Here is a 21,879-nt window from a genome sequence, read left to right on the forward strand (position 1 = left end):
ATATCTTCCTACTGTATTTTCCACTGCATGCAACCGATGAAGTGGGTTTTAGCCCACGAAAGCTTATGCCCAAATAAATTTGTTAGTCTCTAAGGTGCCACAAGTACTCCTCATTCTTTTTGCTGATACAGACTAACACAGCCACCACTCTGAAACCTGCTTTATTACTGTAGTTCCCCAACAACGATTGGAGACCGGGGCCACGTTGTGCTGATCACTGCATAAATTAATAGTGAGACACACTATCCCAGAGATCTCTATGATCCAATTAGCCAAGACAGGCAAAGGGTGGGTGAAACAAAAGTTAGGTGATTTGCACAAGAAGTCTGCAGCAGATCCAGGAATTGAACCCAGCCCTCCTGAGTCCTATATTAGTGCCTTAGCCACAGAATCATCCTTTCTCTCCTAACATGCATTTCTGTTGCAGAATCTTTCTTGCTGACAGTGATGCATGAGCTGTAAAAAACCCATTTCAGCTCTCAGATCATTGGTTGATTCTCCAGAGCTAGCAGTTGGGGAAAAAAAACATCTTTTTATTTGTAAACTGATTGTGGGTGGTAGGTAGATTGTTAAGAAACAAACACATTGCTGGGATGATAAAACTACACAGGTCAATTTCACTTGGTTTATAGTCAGTTTCAGCTTCTGGTTTTCATGTTCTAGCACAGTGCTTCCCTCAGTGGAGAGATGACTTCATTCCACATGACTCTTGGAGTCACACCTTATACCAGCACTCATCTCTCGTTTTGTCTTTAAAAAAAAAGTTGTTTGTTTTTGTTAAAAAGCCAGTAAAAATTACAACATTTTTGCATCAGCCCTATTGCCTTGGAACAAGTCCTAAAGGAACAAATATTTTTATTAGCTACTTTCTAAACCGAAAAACAAAATCTGATCCAGCAAATAGCCAGAGTTGGCGCAATTACAGCAGAAGTGAAAGGAACACATTTAAATAAATGTAACCAAGGATTGTCAAATTGCACTCCTGTGGCTTAACATTGTTGACTCCAGCTTGATGACTTCAAATACTATATCAGTTTGGGTGGGTGGGGACTGTCTGGGCTCACAACTCAGACTGCTGCTGTATGGATGTTTTATTATTTCTATTACAGTAGTAATTAAGTCTCTTGTGCAGTTAGCTGCTGTACAATAATAAATACATAATTAATATAATAAAAGAGGCATGACGTGAAGTGACTTGCTCAAAGTTATGTAGCAAAGCCAGGAATAAAACTCCGCTCTCCCGAGTCCCACTCAAGTGCCCTATCCCCTAGACCCAGGCTGCCTCCCAGGAAGGAATGACCCATATTAAGGCACAAAAGAGATCTGAGACATTGACACGGCTTAAATTTGTTACTTAATTTTGGGAGAACTATCTGAACTCTGACACTGATTCTCGCAGTGGCCTAGAATGAGTCACTTAACCTGTGTACCTCAGTTTTCCCATCTGTAAAATGGACTTATTTATCCATTACTCATACAGAGTAAAACTTTTTTTTTTTTTTTCAAAAGCATCAGGGCACCTAACTTCCATTGACTCTCAAAGGGCATTTCAGTAATAATTAACTTATTTATTGTATTAACATTTCACAGTGTAGCAGGGAAGGCTTCGTTAAACATTTGTATTGTACTTAGAATACAGTAAGAAGCTACGTACATGTTACTTGGGGTTTCCCTTTGATTTTTGTTGTCTGTTTTAAATTCTTTTTATCTCATCAGCCCCTTCATACCACTTCCTACCCGGGCTGATGTGCAACTGTAACTTCCCCCCCAACACAGCCCCTGTAAAACCAAGTGGCCAAACCGTTGCAACAAGTTTCGGTGCAATTACTGACAACGCCTTTTTCTGGGCGATCCATTTTTTCTGCTGACCCCCTGGTTTATTGCATCAGGCTCTGAAGACTTTTGTGTTCGCCAATTAGTGCTGGAAAGTTTTCAGTAATTCTTTGAGCCTGGCAGGCGTGAAAAGCAGCTGCCTCTAGAAACAACCCAGACTTTCCCATCACTTGGGAGCTCTCCCATTTCCATTCATGACTTGTTAGCGTGTCTCCTGGATGTTGAAGTGCTTCTGAATGTGTAAGTACCCCAGAAAAGGAGGCGTCTATTGGAACAGCTTACGAGGCAATTACGTCATGGAAAATGTACTTAACGGATTTTTCTTTAGCTTCATTTTGAATATTGAGCATTTTGTGTCTGTAAAACACTGGTTTAATGCGTGTAGTCACATCTCTCCACACAGGCTGCCCCAAGACTATAGTCTGCTTCTTAGTTCTATAGCTTCTGTTTAGTTCTACTATAGTCGTTCTATAGAGCTTCCACTTAGCTTAGTTCTATAGCTTCTGTTTAGTTTATAGCTAACAAAGTTACTGCTCTCGCTTGGTGGGTAGTGTCAGGCACTGTGTGATCTTCAACAAGTCACTTAACCTCCTTGGCCTCAGTTTCCACATGGGTAAAATAAGGACATCCTTGACTAGAACTAGGATATTTTAGTTAGTGACCAATACAGCAGTCCCTCCTTGAATGGCAGTTTACTGCGGGATAACATGGCATAAATATAATGGTGTCTCAACCTGTGTGTCACAAGGAAAATTTCTGTCCTTTATTCCCTGCTATCTGCTCCTTAGTGGCCAGAGTCTCGCACTAAGTGTGGCACCTAATCTAATGATGCTTTTTTGAAGTGCTGCAGGACTTGTCATGTGGTTTGAAGTATCATGGGGAACCAGTGCAAATGATTTTGGGATGAATCCGAATACAACCACTTAAGAGTGGATGAATGAGGAGGATTGTGAGTTAAAACAGCTATACTTGGGTAGTTTCTTTGCGTTTGTTTTTTATTTATTTTAGGAAAAATACTGATCTTTGGCACTGAGAATCTCGGTATCTAGACAAGAAAAGCAGGTGGTTCCATATTTGGAACAGGGCATGGAAATATTACGGGTCATACAAATACATGAGATGCACCAGTTAATATATCAGCTGGTTAAAGTGGCAAAGTCATTAAACTATTGGAACTAGAATGAATATAGATGAATAGCACTATCCTATGTGATCAGAACGGCCTCTCCATAGGACTGCCCATTAATCAGCTATCTTCTTGGCCAATCCTGTACTTAGGGTGACCAGACAGCAAACGTGAAAAATCGGGACGGGGGTGGGGGGTAATAGGAGTCTATATAAGAAAAAGACCCAGAAATCGGGACTGTCCCTATAAAATCGGGACATCTGGTCACCCTACCTGTACTGAACATACTGCTCAGCCTGGGGAAAGTCTATGCTTAAGTTCAGTAGGACAGCACAGAATGTCATGGAATTTTTTTCCAGCTTTCGTTGGGATCTGCGCAAAAGCTTTTTGAACTTGCCAAAGTCTGTTCTATAGGGGAAGCCCTCTGTAAATGCATCCCAGTAAATGGTGCTTGAAATAACAAGGATTCATCTAACCTTCTGGAGATTTTTAGTCTTGAGACCTTTGAAGCATCAGCAAGCACATCTTTCCCCTATGAAAATGAAACTTAATACGTGAGTTCATTGGCTATAAAGCACAGGAGGTGTTCGGGCACTTGAAAAATGTCCTTTTGGGGCACCAAATTCTAAAGAGCACTCATGGGTGATAGGATAGTTCACATTTATGGAATATTTAGGGTCTAATCTCCCTTAGGGTGCCCGAAGTTTATGGCTTGCCTTGGCTAAAAGAAGTCACATAGCCAGTTTAATGCTCTGAGTTTTTCATTGCATATAACTGTTTGTTTACTCTACCAATACAATTGTGTCAGGGGCCCCTAGTACAACAACCGTAGCTGTATTTTGTAACCAGACTATACTGGCACATCTGGACAGGGCCAAGTCTTTGCCTTGGTTCCAGAACATGGTTATGGTCTTGCCTAGAGTACAGGGTGGAACAATGGGACTTGTAGTGCAGAAAGACTGTGTATTTTGGTAAATGACATTTTCCTGCATAATAAACCTGCTGGAAGCAGTAAAGCAACTGCCAGGGGTACAGCTATCAAGAGATGACACCCTAATGATCTAAATGAAGCACAGTCCTTTAACACTCCGATTCTATCTGGATTCTCCGGTCACTTTGACACTTTCCTGACTCCCTTTACATTTAATAATGTGAAATTTTACTTCCACCATACTCCTTCTAGCAGGATCTGCTCACTGTCTGCCTAGCTCCACAACATGTTAAGAACCAATATATGGGTGCTTTCCAATAGCACTGTGGCTTGTAGAAACCGTAAGATTAGAAGTGTGATTAAAAACAGGCTGTGCAGCAAAGCTGCTCTTGCAAAAGAATCCTGTGCTGGTGAAAGATGCCGGATTGATAGCCCCGTCCCAGGATGTGCACGTCCCATGCAGTGCAAGCCTCCCCCCCCACCCAACCAGCTGTGCCTCAGCCCTGATGCAGAGAGAGCAGAGGGAGGGAGTAGTTCACTTTCCTTGCCTATCCGACTGCTGTGCAGAACAGTGATTTCTGCGCTGTGGATGCCCATCTGCTAGGAACTAGCCCGTGACCTCTGCCTTATATTTCATAAGCCTGTGCGCACCCATCAGATGAGATTGTTGTGGCTCTGTTGCATTAGCACCTAGAGGCCCGACTCTGCCTGAGGCTTCTTTATGGCAAGCACTGTACAAATGCAGAGCAAAGTCAGCCTGTGCCCCAAAGAGCTTACAATCTAAAAGTCAAACGGTAAGAGGTGGGTGGAATAAAGAAGCCGGCAGGACAGTGTAACAATGATGATTTGATTTTTAGCATATGTTAGTTGTAATAAGTCACTTGGTAGCAGTAATTGAAACTTGCCATCTGCTGACTTGGGCAGGATTTGAACTGGTGACTTTTAGGGGGAATGCTCTTTCTCTAGCTCCAAGCCCCTGAGCCATCTGGAGCTTTTCTTCCAAAGAGGCCTTTTGTTCCGGTGCTCTGTAGGCTTAAGTAGGAAACGATATGTGACTAATGCACACTGGGCAAAAAACATTGTTTAAGTTCCTGGCCTTCCTGTCTCCACCATTATGGGTGGTGGGAATTACATAAATGTGTCCATGTTAACTGTGGTCTGGAGAAATCACAGAGACTCCAGAGAGAGCAGCAGTCGGAGAAGCATGAACCATGGTGGGTGGGTCAGCTTTTTGTGTGGGAAACTTAATGTGCACTGGTGAATCAGCAAAGAGGAGGAGGGGTTCTGGGAACTGGTCTCAGTCACTGCCGAGATGCCCCAAGAATAGTGACAGACAGCAGAATGACTGCAATGGAACAAGAGCAGTAACGGGGCCTCCTCAGTGGCTTAGGGCTCAGTAAGAATAGATACTTCACTCTTCCATAGCACCTTCAATCTGGCGATCTCAAACCACGTAACATCCATCCATGAACTAAGCCTCATGTCATTTCCCTCCGTGAGACTGGTACTCTTATTTTCACTCTTCATCCGGCACAGAAAGCTGAAATTACTGGCCCAAGTGAAAGTAGAACCCAGTAGTCCTCGCTGCCAATACACGATTCAGCCACAAGACCCATGCTCTAGGGCAGGGGGTCCCAAACTTTTTTCCCCTATGGCCCACCTGTGCAGCTGCAATAGGCACTGTGGCTCACTGTTAACTCTTCTTGAGGAAAATTATTAATTTTAAGGATTAGACCATATGAACTATAACACTGTAAATAATGTCCAGGCTTTCTTTTCATTGTAACGAGAGAAATCCCTAGCAACAGGCACTCAAAGAAATGCTTCAAGATCTTTGAAACCCAACAGTTTGACTTGACAGGAGAAGGCAGTTACGCCGGTGGACCACTGGGGACAGTGCCTCGGCACATCTTAGAGCTGCAGCCCACAGTTTGGGACCCCCTGCTCTAGTGTTTCCTCTCTCTAGAGCTCTGGGTTCCACCCTGCATTGGGTCAGCTTTTTGCTTTTGGGGGGGTCAGGCAGTGAGTCAAGTTAGTTGTTTCCTTACATTGCTTGTGTTAAGGGCACTTGAAGGGCTTGACTACATGGGAGAATGCCCGTGTGTTAACTGATCTGATTTAGCATTCAGTGTTGGGTGACCAGATAGCAAATGTGAAAAATTGGGACATTTTGTGTGTGTGTGTGTGTGTGTATAATTGCGTATATAAGACAGACATGCTCAGAATTATGTCTCAGCCGGTCACAGTTTGTCTAATGGGATTTCTGTAACAAATGTGGCACTTACAGCATACACGGTGGTCTGGTGTGAAGATTCACTCTAGGGCTAACCAGGATGGTCCTTGTCTATCATGCTTAGATCACATTGTGCCCATTATAATGCAATGGCCTTTCCCTGTAGAGACAAGGCGTAGGAGGTTAAAAATACATCAGTAATTGGTTCAAGTGCTTTCAAAAGACTCTGGAATTCAGTGCAGTGAGGGATTCTGAGCCCAGTAAAGACACCTGGTTTATACCCAGTGGCCTGGCAATTTGTCAAGTGAAAACTTGATCCTTTGGGAGCCCCAGGAAATGGAGAAAGTCTGATGCTCCTTTGTGGTGAGGAGAGTTCGAAATGCTGCCATCCCAAACTGTTCTGCTACGTGGAAACAGGGGCGAGATTGGCTCGTCTTACTTATGTCAGTAATCCCCTTGACTTCAATGGAACCACTCCCCGGATTCGACCCACACAAGGGTGAATTTACCAGAGGTATGCAAATAAGGCAAGTTACACTTGCTCCCCTTTCTCTCCATACACATCCAACTGAATTCCTTAAACTGCTCTTAGAAACATGAACCTGTTTGAGCTTTGCTGTCCAATCTCCATCTTGAAGTTGGATGCATCAAACCTTTCAGCAGTAAGACTTTCAATCTGACCTTTAATATAAACCCACTGGGCTAAATACTTCCTTGTCTTGCACCCACCTGTGGGGTGTAAAGTGGGTCAGAATGTAGCCTGCTGTTTTAAGGTGAATTTTTGCTGCCTCCCCCTAAACTTTCTGAATTCCTTATTCTCTATTGGCCAAATTCTCTATTGACTTCAAAGGAGCTCTCCGACTGCCAGGTAAAAGATGAAAATGAATTCCAGAAAGGAAATGATCTCATGGAGCCAACGTTTGTTTTAAATGTTCAAAGTCGAGCGAAACTGCAATTCCCTTCATCATCCCCGTGGCTGTCATGTTTTCAGCACTTATGTTGCACCCGCCTTTCAATTCCACTCTGCAAAGGGGGACTGGGTGGGGTGCGTGGGTGGAAAAAAGACCTTAGTCTTGTTTTCATTTCATAATCAAAACCCAGGGCAGAGGTTAGACTACCAACCATGAACAAATCAAGCCACGTGCATGAGCCCAAGGTGTGACGAATAACTGAGCAAGTGTCAGCGCAAACTTTGATGCCGTGTTAAATGAAACAGTCAAAAGCCAGGAAATTCCCAGTGTGAGGGTTTCTACTGGAGGATTTACTCCTCCATGCGGTACACCTTGTGTATGTTACGGCATGTATTTAATTACAGAAAGAGTCAGATCTAAAAGGGTATGCCATGAATGGTAAGTTGCAGAGCTGTATGATGGACTGTATTTATCATACCTCTTAACTGCCTTCCTGGGACTCTGCCCACTGTTCTGTCTCCTACCAGACTCTAAATAGGGCTGGGTGATAAATGGTAAGTATTTTCCATCAAAAATTTGTAAAGAAACAATCCCCCCCTCCCACTCCACCCCACCCCACCCCACCCCTTGTTTTATGAAAAACTTGGGCTTGACCATTGAAGTCTATGGAAATCTTTGACTGCAACAGAGATTTGGAATCTGTTAACTGCGGGCCCAGGCTCATACTTCTTCCCCAGTTAGTTTATGATGAGGAGTCTGAGTCTCCTTAGCCTGTGTTTTTTCTACTTCGGTTTCGTTTCTGTGTTGTGGGTATTTTTAGTACCCAGTATTAGGTAATAGTCTCTCAGTTTTTTCCCTTTGATAGTGTTTTCTTTTGTCTCTGTGGCTTATTGGACGCCTACACAGCACAGTGATTAGTGCAGTATAAATGCATAGAAGAACTAAGCAAAAAAATGCAACCCCCCCCCCCCCCCAAGATACATCCAGGGGCGGCTCCAGGCATCAGCTCAGCAAGCGTGTGCCTGGGGCGGCAAGCCGCGGGGGGCGGCCTGCCGGTCGCTGTGGGGGCGGCAGTCAGGGAGCCTTCGGTGGCGTGCCTGCGGGAGGTCCGCCAGTTCCGCGGTTTTGGCGGCAATTCGGCGGCGGGTACGCCGAAGCCGTGGGACCGGCGGACCTCCCGCAGGCATGCCACCAAATCCGCATTACCAACGGACCTCCCGCAGGCGCGCCGCCGAAAGCCGCCTGACTACCATGCTTGGGGCAGCAAAATACATAGAGCCGCCCCGGATACATCTAGGATTTCCTATTGCACTATGCACTAAATATCAGAAAACCTGGATAAAGAAGAGATTAAAGACAGACATTTTAAGAGATGAGCATCTTCCATAGATGTGGCGAGAGCAGTGTGAGGGCAACAAATCATTATGACCATCTCAAGAAACTTTTGACTCCTCACCAGGGAAAGAGAGAAGCTTGTGTTTGCCAAACGAGTACTGTGTAGTCCAGTGAACACTCCAGGGTGCCCTTCCCTTAAAAACTTGATTATAGCACAGAGCCACTCTTTTCGCTCAGCTAAGCTATTGGGGAAAGGATCCTGTCTCCATTTTATTTATCACAGAAAATATTTTCTTGGAGAGTGATTCTGGTCTTCTTAATTAAGAAGGAATATCTTTTCTTCCCCCGTTCTGTCGTGCACTGATTAAATTTGAGGATTTAATCCTAATCTAACTGGTGCTTTAGAAATAGTTATTTTATCTCTGACAAGCGGTCAGTCACTCTACTAGAGAAGCAAAAAGGTGAATGCGTGACCACGTTGGATCAGATGGAACAATTTATGGAATTAAATCTGCAGCAAGATAAAGCTGCTCTCTGTTTTCAGCATCTGCTTTTTCCTTTGATATCAGCAAAGCCGCAATTTGGCTTTATCAAATCATCCTCTTTATTTTGACTGGCTTCATTTCCTGTCCCTCACGAAGGAAGGCCTGGACAGTTGGAGCCTTGCCTTCAGAATTACTTCACTCCCAAGGCAAATTCTGCTCTTTGGTACGTATGGCGAGTTCGGATATTCTGAACTTTGCAGGATTCCTGTGGTAACAAAGGCAATTCCCTGCATGTAGGGAGAGTGGGTTCTTTTGTTTTGTTTTGTTAAACTTTGTGCTGTGACGATCTGAGGGCAGAATTTTTCCCTCTGTTGGCCTATACTCTGTTATTGGGTGGGCAGCAAGATGTGTTTGTGCACCAAAACTGGGAGTCCCATGTTCTTTTTAAGGCCTGTGCTGCTTCACGCCACGTTTTCAGTGACTCTCATTCATTGTGTTGCATCAGCAAATAAGACTTTCGGGCAGGGCAAGGATTTCATTCATGCTCTCTTTGGAAGTCCATGGGAATTTTGCCATTGACTTAATAGAGTCAGGATATCCTGTTCTATTCTATATACATATACCATGCTCATCACCCTAGTATCCAAGCCCCTTCCAGTAGTGCATTAAGGAACATGGCTGACATCTGTCACATGTTTGTTCTCTCTCTTCTCCCCAGGGGGAGAAGAACGTGCAGTGGGATGTCTTCTGTTTATAATATAAATGTTGCTGAGTGTTTATGTTAAAAAAGGCAATGTCAAAGAAATGCACCTTACACTTGGAGAGGAAAGTGGTGAGGTTTCTAAAGGTCCCTAGTTCTTAGGGGAGTCAGTTCTAAAAGATTTTACCCCAGGACTTTGCATTTCTCTGAAGCATCCGACACACTTCTGGGAGTCGTGTAAAGAATATCAGTGGGAGATTTGCAGTAGGTTTAAAGACAGTGTAGGATGTGACTTAACTTTTTATAAAATGAATGATATACCAGTAACTTGTTTAGTTGCTTTATTAGCGAAAAGTAGAGCTGGTCAAAAAAGAGCAGAAAAATTAGCAAAAAAACCTTCAAAATTTCAAAAAATATTGGAATAATTTTCATTCTACATGGTTGTTAAAAGGAACCATTTTTTTCAATTTGAATTTTTGTCATTGACATTTTCATATATGTGATTTTTTTCAAAAAAAAAAAAATGTTGGTTTCCTTCCCCCCACCCTCCTTTTTCCTCACCCCTTTTCCTGGTTACCTAAGGAGGTTGTGAAATTGCCATCACTGGAGGTTTTTAAGAGCAGGTTGGACAAACACCTGTCAGAGATCTCAGGTGTACTTGGTCCTGCCTTAGTGCAGGGGGCTGGACTAGCTGACTTCTTGAGGTCCCTTCCAGCCCTACATTTCTGTGATTCTATGAAAAAGTTTCTATTTATAAAGAGAAATGTAATTTTTCACCCAAAAATTGTTTAAAACATTTCAACCAACTTAAGTCACATGTTTAAAAAAATTGAGATGCCCCTTCCCACCCCAATAAGATTTTAGTTTAAAGGGAACGGTAGAATAAAAATTACTTAGCTAGTCACTGATAACTATTTTTTAAAAAAAAAAAGAATGTAAGTCCTATCAGTGCTACATGATAAAGTAATAGCAGAATTAGCAATAAATAACATCGCTCATGTAAGTCATTAATTCTGCAGAACACATTTAATAAGTGGTGTGACCAAGAGCCTCATAAATCTCTGGCTTTCCCTAGCCGTGAGAGCTGGTCGAGGTAGGAGAGCTCAACACGCAGCTGCCCTAACATCTGGGCAGTCCAAGATATTTACATCCGTTTTTTCCATCCTTTTGAGTAATCCCAAACGCATTCGGTCCACAGGGATTATTCAGTTAGATTTAAAATAAGAAGGAAACCTACTCAAGTCTTCAGGTGCCCTATCAGCATTAACACCACAAAGTCCCAGCAGCGTTAAGATCTCATTCCAGCAGGAACTCAGCCAACCAGCCATCTAAAGAGAGACCTTTTCATCCCTTCTTCATTATAGGAAGTATACCCGTAGCCCTCTCCAAAAACTATATCAAAGAGGGGTCTTTTGTAGCATGCCTGGAAGATTACCAAATTCACCTTACTTCCAACCAAGTGGGGGAACAGCTTTCAGAAATGGCAAAGATGACTGGGAACAAGGAGCCAGTCCCTCTGTAAACCTAAGGGGAGACTTTTCAAAAGCATGTAATTTAGGATCCTAAGTCCCATCAATTTGCCCTGAGACTTAGGCTCCTAAGTTATTCCCTCCTCCCAATAGTCCTTGCAGTATTGGATGCCACACTGGAACTTAACATCTGAAAATGGCTTATTTCCATCCTTTTGGGAATAAGTGCTTCAGTTCAGATGTTTGCTTTGTGGTTTTCCCCCCCCCCCCTCCCTTGGCTGAGAGAGTACGACCCACACGTGCACAAAGAGTCTTGCTTCTCTTGGTAGGATCTCTCCCAAGAACGCATTAGCACATCAATCGTGAAGCAAGGTAGCTTGTCGTGTTGTTAATGCCAGGTACACCTAGCTGCAGAGGAGAGCACACCACCAAGTAACGAAACAGGTTCGTTCATGTGACTCTTTCATCCCCCATAATCCTCTTCAATACAAAGGCAATATTTTAGTTGTAAACTTTTCCTTTATTCCTCCTCTTCAAGCTAATCGAAAGCCCATGGACTTTGTCTGCAGCTGCCGTGACATTTTTGTCCACCTTGTTGCTCTTCTGGGTCTTATGTGCATATTTTAAGGAATGGGATCTTCAATAAATGACTTGATATTAAAGCAGTCCTGTACTACCACTAACCCATGGACTGGAGACACAAGGGGCATGGTGAGCTAGTCCTCCTACCACTGGGGCCACCCCACCCAATCACACCTCTCAATTCAGTCCCCTTCCATCTGCAATGGTTTAGCAAAACAAAACTTTTTTTTTTTTTGGCGTCACTTCAAAAAATTACATGGGAAAGGATTTTTACTTAACTTTTCCTCTGTAGTGCTGCAAACCTACATGCAACGGGATCGGGCTAGTGCCTGAGAGACAGAAAGTGAAACAGACTGAGTGTTTGTAAAGGCCAAGCTGAACCAAGTGCAAAGGGCAGAAATCAGAGATGATATTGATCAGAGCTGATGCATGGGGAGAGGTCATGTCTTCCCCCCGCCCCACCCCTGATTTCTGCCAGGATTTATATGCTTTGCCCTTAGGGTTACCATATTTGAACATTCAAAAGAGAGGACACTCCATGGGGGGGAGCGGGGGGGGGTATTTGCTAGCCCCACTCCGGCCCCACCCTAACTCCACCCCTTCCCTGCCCCCATTCCAACCCCTTCCCCAAAGTCCCCACCCCAACTCCGCCCCCTCCCTGCCCCATTGGACCCCTTCCCCAAATCCCTGCCTTGGCCCCGCCTCCTCCCCTGAACGCGCCGCATTCCCCCTCTTCCCCCTCCCTCCCAGCCACGCGAAATGACGCAAGCGCTGGGAGCTAGGGCGAAAAAGCGGGCACTCTCTCGAGTGATCAACATTCACTTTCTTTCTTGAATGATCAACTCTTCTTTGGGGAAAAATAATAATGGCAAAATCCCGGACGTTTTTAGATATTTAAAAATTCCTCCTGGACGGCAATTTAAGAACCAAAAAGCCGGACATGTCTGGGAAAATACAGATGTATGGTAACCCAATTTGCCCTGAACCTTGCTGCATCCCACAAAACCTTTAAATTGTGCCCCCCCGCCCCTTACTATCAACAGTTACACGTTGTTTCTGGTGTTGATAACTCTTCATTTCATCTCCGGTCTAGCAATATTTGGTGTTCTACTTAACATGACTCCAGGAGCTGGGGTTTTATTAAGTGAGAATCTCAGCTTTCATTTTAAAAACATACATCAGGAGATTTTACATTGGGGAACATCCTGCAACGTGTTTGTTTGCCCAGATGATCTGCCAGCATTTAGAATTTTATTTATCTTTTAGCCATAGTAGATGGGGGATGTATCTCACAAGCACAAAATGAATTTGCCATTAGTGTGCGGAGTCAAGGTTATTTCAGTAGCAAAGCAGCTGTGAGCAGAGGAGAGAGAGTGTGTGTGTGTGTGTGTGTTTTGCTTCACAAGCTGCCTCTTTACTGTTAAAAGTGCCAGAGCCTTTGAGCATAATTCAGCTGTGTCACTGCATGGTCACGAGAGCCCTAAAAATGAATGAGAGTCTGTTTACTCCCTTGCCTTCCCCCTTAGAGGGTCACATTCTGGTTTCTGGCATTCCCCGTACATTGTACTTGTGTGTGGAAAGCTGGTGTATTACACTTATTTCAACAGCACAAGCTATTGGGTTTCTAAAGGTTGTTCTAGCTGGGAAGAGCTTAAAATGAGAGCCAGGATCTGATCCTGCCAACTGTTACTTATACCAGCAGTCCCATTTGAAGTTGTGGTTACTCCCATGAGTCAGTATTTTATAATGTCTGTTTTCTGCCACTTCTCAAACAGCACATTGTCTTCATAGTCAGCATGGCAGGGATCGGACTCCTGAGCTGGTAGCTTTGGCTATTATTTTTTCTTTACATATTTTTGCTTTGGGGCCCTGATCCTGCAAACGTGGGCATGCATAGCCATAAGAGGAAAAAATCAGGCTACTCTTGTTTAGTTGCTTAAAGGTGGATTTAGGAATCTAAATTGTAGGCATCCACATTGATCAATTTTGCTTTTACATTTGATGGAACGTATCGCCAGTGCTTCGGAGGGTATTTTGTTTCCAAATCCCACATGCATCTGCGAGAGTTGCTTGCAGACCGAGATCTGTATTCTGTGGCTGACCCTGTCTCACACCGATGAGCTGAACCAAAATCTGGGATTGGAATAGCCCATTGATTTGAAAGGGGGGTGGGAGGAGAGGTTGAATTCAGGATCTGAATTTTGCACCTCATGCTTACCTTCAATGGGAAGCCAAGCTGGGGCTGCGTTGGATATGGGGGGTAGGGCTTCATGCTTATTGAGGAGAGCAGAGTGGCTCACCAGCAGGGGATCCTGCAGCAGAACTCTGCCAACAAAGCTGACAAAGGCTTCTGCATCTAGGCCCTTTTATTTGCTCTGTCACTCCTGCTTTCCCTCTCTCGCTTGCTCGCCACTCTTAAACAAATGCTTCCTGTAACGGGGTGCAAAGTAATAGCAAATCCGTCATTGCATCCTCCTTTACTCATGCTGCTTTGATGACTAACTAGGAGTCTTCTGAAGCAATTCTGTCCGGGGTTATGTACTCGGGTGCATTGCTTTCATAGAAAGCTGTTTTCTGAGGCTGTCTGTGCATTTAGCTGGCGGCTGTTTCCCTTTTTTCTATGCCTGTGAGTGTGCCGCGGTAACGCAGATTCATCTTCTTCTCTCTGGCTGTAAAGAGAGAATATAAAATTTCTGCTGTCAGAAAAGGACTTTCATATCGCGCATTCCGGGGATGTTTTTTCTTGGCTGTGGGAACACACAGAGCCATTGATTTTAGTCGGAAAGGACCGGGGAAGAATTTAGTTGAGATTTAGAAAAATCCCTGTAGTCTGCATCAACTCGGAAGAGGAAAAATGAAAGCAAAAGAATCCAAGCTGGCAGGCCCAACGTCTCCCCAAAGGGAGGTGGGGGTTTTAAGATGGTTGCACCAGGAGAATGCCAGCCTCCTTCATTTTCATGGGGCTGCGTTGAAAGGCTAAGCGCTGTAACCAGAGCAAATGCGATCGCGTGTGGGAAGGGGGAAAGGAATACGTGAGGCATTTCCAATCTGTTTACGTGAGCGGCAGATCTTCAAGGGCTCAGTGCCCATAATTAAAGCCAGATTTTCAAAAGAGCTCCATTCCCACGTAGGCGCCTCCATAAAGACCAGATTTTCAAAAGTGTTCGGCACCCAGCAAACTCCCATTGTGACCCTCCTGGCCAGATTCTTAAGAGCTGATCGTGCTGATGTCTTTTGAAGATTAGGTGGACTTATTTTGGTATTTTAATGGGAGAGGTGCTCTGTTGAGAATCTGGCCCCCATTATGGGGACTGAGCACTTGCCGAAAAATCTGGGCCATGACGTATTGAGTGTGTAACACTGTTTCAGCTCTTGCGCTCATCCTCGCTGCCCCTCTGCCCGTTCCTATGGCTCATGCTAAGTGTGGAAGCTGTGTTCGAGCTAACATTGTTGGTCAGAATGAAAACCAGGAAATTCCTTGGTATTCATTTGCTTGCGAGCATTGAGTGAGTGTTTTGAAAGTAAAACCCTCCCAAAATGCGTTTGCATAGAGGTTTCTACCAGAAGTGCTTGAGCAATCATCTTGAAACCCTTTGGTTTCCCTTCTCCGGTTTTTGTTTTGTTTTTTAAAAACGGTCAATCCCAGCAGGGAGTAGAAACAATATCATGTGACTTATGTGGCCAGTCGCACCCCAGGAACACTGAATAGTTAAAGATTTAGTTGACGCAGATAGTTAATGGAAAAACCCATCGGCTGCAATATGCTTGCACGGTATTCTCACCATTCCAAATAATGAACGAATGCATCCAAGTCTGTTCACAGATAATCTGCAAAACAGAAGAGCAGGCTGAACTCATTGAATAAATGATCAACTTCCTATAATTAGCTTGGCTGTAACTGCAAAACCCTGGATTATGAGGCTTCCTCTGCTATGAGGCTGATAAACTGTGAGGCTTCTTTCTTCTGTCTTGAATTATTGTTAAATCTCTCCCTTCCCCTCCCCCCTTCCCCTCCCCACCCTGTGAACCTGGGTCATGAGGATGGATTTAAACAGCATTTCTGCTACAATTCATAACATAAAGGCCTCCCAAATGCAACATCAGATCACGTAGATGAAAAATAAGACCAGGGTGACGTGGGTGGAGTGGGGTGCGGGAGAGAATGGGTATAACTAGGAGTAACAGCACATCATTAATAAAAGAAGCATTTAGGCTGAATATGACAGTGAGAACTATTAGAATGCGGCATGGTCTCCCAAGAGAAGTGCTGGAAACTCCGCTTGAAACTAGATTGGATAAAATAATAGGAGGAAAAATACCATGAGAACAATCCTGCAGTGCCTTTGGAAGATGAACTAGATGGCCTAATAGGACTCTCCCATCTCTAAATTCTCTCTCCTCCTCTTTCTTTTCCCTGCAATCCAGACACCCACAGTCTCCACTGCAGAGAAATTTCAAGTCTGGATTGCATGGATGGCAAATGCCCAAAGCTGGGCATAGGTTTGGGATCTGCACTGAACTCTTAAGCGCAAGGTTCTTTCCCCTTCTCAGGATCTCTCTCCTTTTCACTAAGCAGGGTTAAAAATCAGGTGGTCCAGTTTCAAAAAGCCACCAGTCTAATTCTTAGCAGCAGCAACACTTGTTCTTTGTTGCTTAAAATGCTGAAAGACGGTGTCCCTCAGCCTCTCTCTGGGTACGTCCACGCTGCAGTCGGCGGTGGGATCTCAGCTCAGGTGGGCATATCTGCTCTGGCTTTAACCTAGCTCATATGGCTAAAAACAGCAGTGAAGATGCAGTGGCCCAGGTTTCAGTGCAGGGGCAGGCCCATCTGGAACCCTGGCCGCCTGCTCACACTGCTCACCTATCCCCGAGCTGCAGCGGGAGGCAGGTGGAGAAGTTTGTCACTTTCCCTCATTCTGTGGATGAGCCGATCCGAGATTTGTGGCTCTTGCTGCGATCTTGCTCATTGTCACAGTCTGGGTACAAGTCAACGTTTTTCAGAAGTGACTTCAGATTTTGGGTGCCCCCAGTCCTCTTGGGCCTGATAGTCTTTTCCCAGATGAGGAGCACTCCGAGCTCCCATGGACTGCAATGGGGAGAGGATTTCACCCAAGAAAGCTTGGGAGCCTGATGAGGGTGTGCAGGTCTCCAAAGCCCTACCACACTGAAGTCAATGAGAGCTTTGCTGTTGACTTTAATGGGACCAAAATTTCACCTCTGGTGTTTTTTCCCCCCACCACTATGAATTCCCATCTCTCTTGGTTCCCTAAGTTGATGCCATGTGGACATCTTCCTTGCTGAAACTTACTCTGAGCATCCTGTGTATTTATAAGCACTCAGGACTTGGAATTCTCCTTGTTTTTGTGTGTTCCCCTCCCATGTGCCCTTCTTCGCTATGTCCACTTGCTGTGGCCTCCGGAGTGTTGCCAGAATTCTCCCTCTTGTTCACCCAGCTTGTGTTTGCGGATTTTGGTGTGGAGGGGTGACACCAGATCAGTTCCTTGACCAGTGTCTTACAGTGACTCAGTGTCAAGAGCCAGAGCTAGACCTCAGAAGATCATTGTTCCCAGTCTTGTGATGAATCCATGAGCTCTAGCTGCCTCTTTACGTTGTGCTTCTCCCCACGTCCTGACAGTGCTGGTATCCTTTTAGTATGGTGCTTCTGGAGCTCGGCAGGAATGCGTTTTGCGTAGGACTAAGTGAGAAGAAATGTTCATGCCAGCAGCCAGGGTTCTATCCTGTTTCTGATGAGGTCCCCAGCAAAACTTCCATTGTGGAGCAGGATTGGCTCTTGGCAGATTAATTTTGAATGTTTAGGATTCAGATAAGAGATGGGTAATTTTAGTGAGCTCTTTCGAAACCTGGTTTGGGATATTTGGACCAACGCCCTAGTATGTTAGAACAGCATCCAGGGCCCCGCTGTGGTAGGTGCTGTATATCTGCAGGGTGAGAGTCAGTGCCTGGCTTGAAGAACTTCCAGGCTAAATAAGTGAGGCAGACAAAAGAAGTTTTATCATCCCCATTTTACATATGCAGAATGGAGGCACAGAGAGATTGGCTTGCCTGAGGTCACACAGGGAGTATGCTGGAGATGGGACACTGCATGGAGTGGATTGGTGCTCTGAGGTGCTACCGAGAACCCCCTTTCTTAGGTGCCTGGCCGGTGTCCCTCACTCATATGCTTAGGGTTAAACTGGTCATTGGGGTCGGGGAGGAATTCCCCCCCCCCAGTCAAACTGGGGTTTTCTTCACCTACCTCTGCAGCATGGGGCATGAACCACCTCCTGGGATCATCTGGGCATATCTCACCTGATCACTTCCCTGTCCTCAGCATGAGTGGCACCTCATCTCTCCTGTGCTCTGCTTGTGGCACGCAGCAGTTTTGGCTCCCGAGGACTGAAATGCTTTAGTTTAACAAGTCATTGGGTTCAATGTAGGGCATTGGGGTGAAATTTAATGGCCTGTGATACGCAGGAGATCAGACTAGATCAGGGCTTCTCAACCTTTTTCTTACTGAGGTCCCCCTCAACATGCTATAAAAAGGCCAGGGCCCGGTAGTGGGGAGGGGGTGAGGGAGCGCAGGGCTCTGGGCAGGGGGACGGGGTACCCTTGGGCATAGGCATAGTTTTACTTCTATTTTTTGGGGGGGGCAAGGGCTGGCAGGGCTCAAGCCAGCTCCACACAGCAGGGTCCAGGGAGGGAGCGCCACCTCCCCCCGACTCATTCAGGAGGCCACCCAGCCTGTCTGGGCTGTGGGGGATCGCAACCAAAAATATAACGCAAAGTGGGGGACTCAGTTCAAAAAGTCTGAAAACCGCTTGGGTGCGGGGAGGGGGTAGCCAGGGGCTGTGCCCGGGCAGGGGGGTAGTTTGGGGTGCGGGGAGGGGGTAATTAGGGGCTGTGTGCAGGCAGGGGGGCAGTTGAGGGTGCGGGGAGGGGGTAGCTAGGGGCTGTGTGTGGGCAGGGGGGTAGTTTGGGGTGCGGGAGGGGATAGCTAGGGGCTGTGTGCGGGCAGGGGGGTAGTTTGGGGTGCGGGGAGGGGGTAGCTAGGGGCTGTGTGCAGGGGGGGCTCCCAGTGCGGCTCCCAGCTTCAGTGAGGGGAGTGGAGGGTGCTGGGGCTCCCGGTTTCAGCCCTGCGCCGCTCCCGGCTGGGGGCGGGGGGTGCCGGCTTCAGCCCCGCGCTGTTCCTGGTTCAGCGCTGGGACTCGGGGCACCGGGTTTCAGCGGCGGAGCTCCGTGGCCCCCCGAAAGGGCTCGCAGACCCCCAGGAGGCCGCGGAACCCTGGTTGAGAACTCCTGGTCTAGATGATCTAATGGTCCCTTCTAGCTTTAAACGCTGTGAATCTGAATGTGTGACAGCTCTGGGAAACGAGCCCAGATCTCCTGGGTCTCAGTCTAGTCCCTTATCCGCAAGACCCTCTTTCCTCTCTGAACTGAGTTTGACTTCTTTGTGCTCTTCTTTTCTCCAGGTCTGTGACGATGGAAGAAGGGGTCCGTCATCTAGAGGCCTGACCGGGTGACAGTAGGAAAACCCTCCAAGAGACGGGCAGCTACTAGCTTGAGATACAGAGCGAGACAAACATGCTGAAGCCAAGTGGACTTAAAATCCCCGGCAGGGCGGGGAAACACTCCAGCCCCGTGGGACGGGCTTCGGGGACAGCTGCGGTTGCAGCCACTACTGGCTCAAAGGAAGGTGAGACCTGGATTCATCTAGGGCCTGGCCCAAAGCCCTCTGAAGTTACCTGGTGAAAAATGTCTTAAGTCTGGGTTCTCCTGGTTTTAAAATCCTCTCTGCTTGTTCCTCATGTTGGCATAAATAGGCTCATCATGGCAACTAGGCAAAGCAAGTATATTGGAATGAGAGAGTTGTCACCCTCTAGTGGCTGATCTACAGAGCAGATAGGGACCTGCTGTTCCTACTTGCTTTAGAGGTTCTCCTTAGCTTAAGATGTGGGATGTTTGGAGCTGAAGGAACCGGATGGTAGTCCCAGCTCTGCGTGCATGTATACCTGGGTGACTGATCTAGTAATTGCATCTGTCTGCAGCACATAGAATCGTAGAATATTAGAGCTGGAAGAGACCTCAGGAGGTCATCTAGTCCAATCCCCTGCTCAAAGCAGGATCTAATCCCAACTAAATCATCCACATGGGTTCATTTGAGTAGACTTTTTTTCCATCTGTACAGGGTGTACAGAACGAAGGCTGAATGTTTTTTTTTTTTTAATACAAGTGTTGTACTGTGGTGACAGTCGTGGTGCAATTACAGGGCACTCAAGGGGGTGTGTGTGTGTGTGTTTGAAGAAAAGCTGCCCGGGGAACTGAAAGCCTCACTCGTACACATGCACAGTAGTCACTGAGGCACAGACTGACAGGAATAATGCGTTGTCATGAGATGATGCAAGAATGATTTTGCAGAGTTATGAGAGTGAACCTTTCTGACTGATGGAACTTGGAAGGGGGAGGGCAGTTTTTGATTATCCTGAGTCAGTGTAGCAATTTGGGTTGACTCATTTGCAGGTGACCTTCATGCTATGTATCATCACTCATATCCTGGACTGTGGGTGTGTGATCTTCATACCCTGCATACTGTTTACACATCAGTATGTGTAGGGAATGTGGGTTAGCAATACTAGGGCCAGCGTTCAGTGCAACCCTAAAAATTCAAGGGACTGCAAGCTGCCCTTCATTTAGGGCTACAGTTTCCAGTTTGTGATTTCTCCTGGCTGCTGTGTTTTAATTTTAAGCAACTTTTGGCTAACTTTTTAGGTATAAAAAATTGTTTCTGTTTTAAAACAATTCCCTTGAAACATATAAAGTGGGTCCTTTCCAAATGCTCGTGATCCCAGGAATAAGCCCAGATATGGAGAATCTTTAGGGCCTGCCAGCCCCTCCACTAACTGTTTTCAATACGCAGAGACTTTTTCACTATATATTTCATTAAAAACGTACACTCAAATGTTTGCCTTGATGGGGACCTTGCTGGTTTTAACCTAAAATCTGCCACCCTCTCATTCCTACCTCAACATAAGACAGTGTTCGCTAGCTTTGATTAGTGCTGTGTATGGTTCTGTCCCTTTAGAGAATAGCATTTTTTAGGTCCCAATCCTGCAGTGAGTTCAGTATAAGCACAGAAAGGCCCCATGCTCCTATATGACTTTTTTGCAGGATCGGGGCCACAGCTGACAAAGATCTGCGTTGTCATTGCAAAGCAAGTTAGTCTGGGGTGATGCTTGCACAAAAGAGAGGGAAACCAGGCAATGATTGGTGCAGTGATGGAACCATAGAAGTGTTGTTTTAAAAAAAAATCCTTGTGGGATTTCAGTGGCAGGGAGGTTGTATCAATGTATATTTGTCTTGTCAACTCTTTGCAATGAGAGCAGGGGTTCAGGCAGCTACATCTGCATGCGCTTGCCACACAAAGAGCCCCTCTCTGCTCAGTGACTCTGACTCTGTTGCCATTTCAGTGACACTGATTTGTTCAGGGACCTTTGTAGTGGATATTTCTGTTCCTTCAATGGTGAATAGCACCCCCCTCTGCTCCTGCCAACTGTCCCCTGGAGCAGATTGCAAAAACCTTAGGATTTAACTTGCTTTTCTCTGTGAGTGCAAATCTTTCCTGGGCTGCCAAACCCAGTCATCTCATTGGACTCTGGACCAAATCAGTAGCTGGCATAAAGTGGCGTTGAAGTCCATGGAGTAACACTGATTTACACCAGCAGAGGATCTGGCCCTCTGTGTTGTGTTTAAAATTCTACTGAGGGTGATGTGGTGATGAAGACAGATGTGACTATTAGCAGGGTTGTTGTTTAGCTTTAGGACCTGTCTCTCACAGTTCAATGACATTAAAAGCCTCCTGATGTCTAAGTATTAGGGTGAGAACACAGTTAAAGCAAATGGAGCAAATTCTCACTGCAATGAATTATTTTCTGCAATATTTTCTCTGCTCTAGGTAGGAGTGATAAATGAATCCAATTCTGATTCCCTTCCTCTAGTTTAGTCCCATAGACTTCAGCAGGCCTAGCTGCGAAGGTATCGTTATGCTCAATAGTATCCGAATCTGCTCCTGGAGTACCAGGCAAAATACACCTCCCCTTTTTCCCTCCGGTCTGCACTGGCATTTGAACGGTGCTGCCAGGGCCAGTGCAAGGAAGTTTCGCGCCATAGGCGAAACTTCCACCTTGCGGGGGCCCCCCCCCCCCCCCCCGCGGCAGCTCCCCCCCCGCCCTGAGGCGCTCCCCCCCCGCAGCAGCTCCCCCCCCGGGGAGCCGTGTGGC

General features: G+C 45.9%; 1 protein-coding gene across 1 annotated transcript in view; it reads left to right on the plus strand.

The window, feature by feature from the left end:
- The window catches only part of CLIP2 (CAP-Gly domain containing linker protein 2), a 104,825-nt gene that overhangs the window by 2,882 nt on the left and 80,064 nt on the right, over positions 1-21,879 (plus strand). Inside the window, exon 2 of the mRNA XM_026656642.2 lies at positions 19,075-19,298. Within this exon, the coding sequence (XP_026512427.1) occupies positions 19,187-19,298 (112 nt within the window). The 5' untranslated portion in view covers positions 19,075-19,186. The remainder of the gene's footprint in view (positions 1-19,074; positions 19,299-21,879) is intronic.

The sequence above is a fragment of the Terrapene carolina genome, unplaced genomic scaffold (genome assembly GCF_002925995.2).
Source record: "Terrapene carolina triunguis isolate 2854851 unplaced genomic scaffold, T_m_triunguis-2.0 Scaffold231, whole genome shotgun sequence".
Taxonomy (NCBI): Eukaryota; Metazoa; Chordata; order Testudines; family Emydidae; genus Terrapene; species Terrapene triunguis.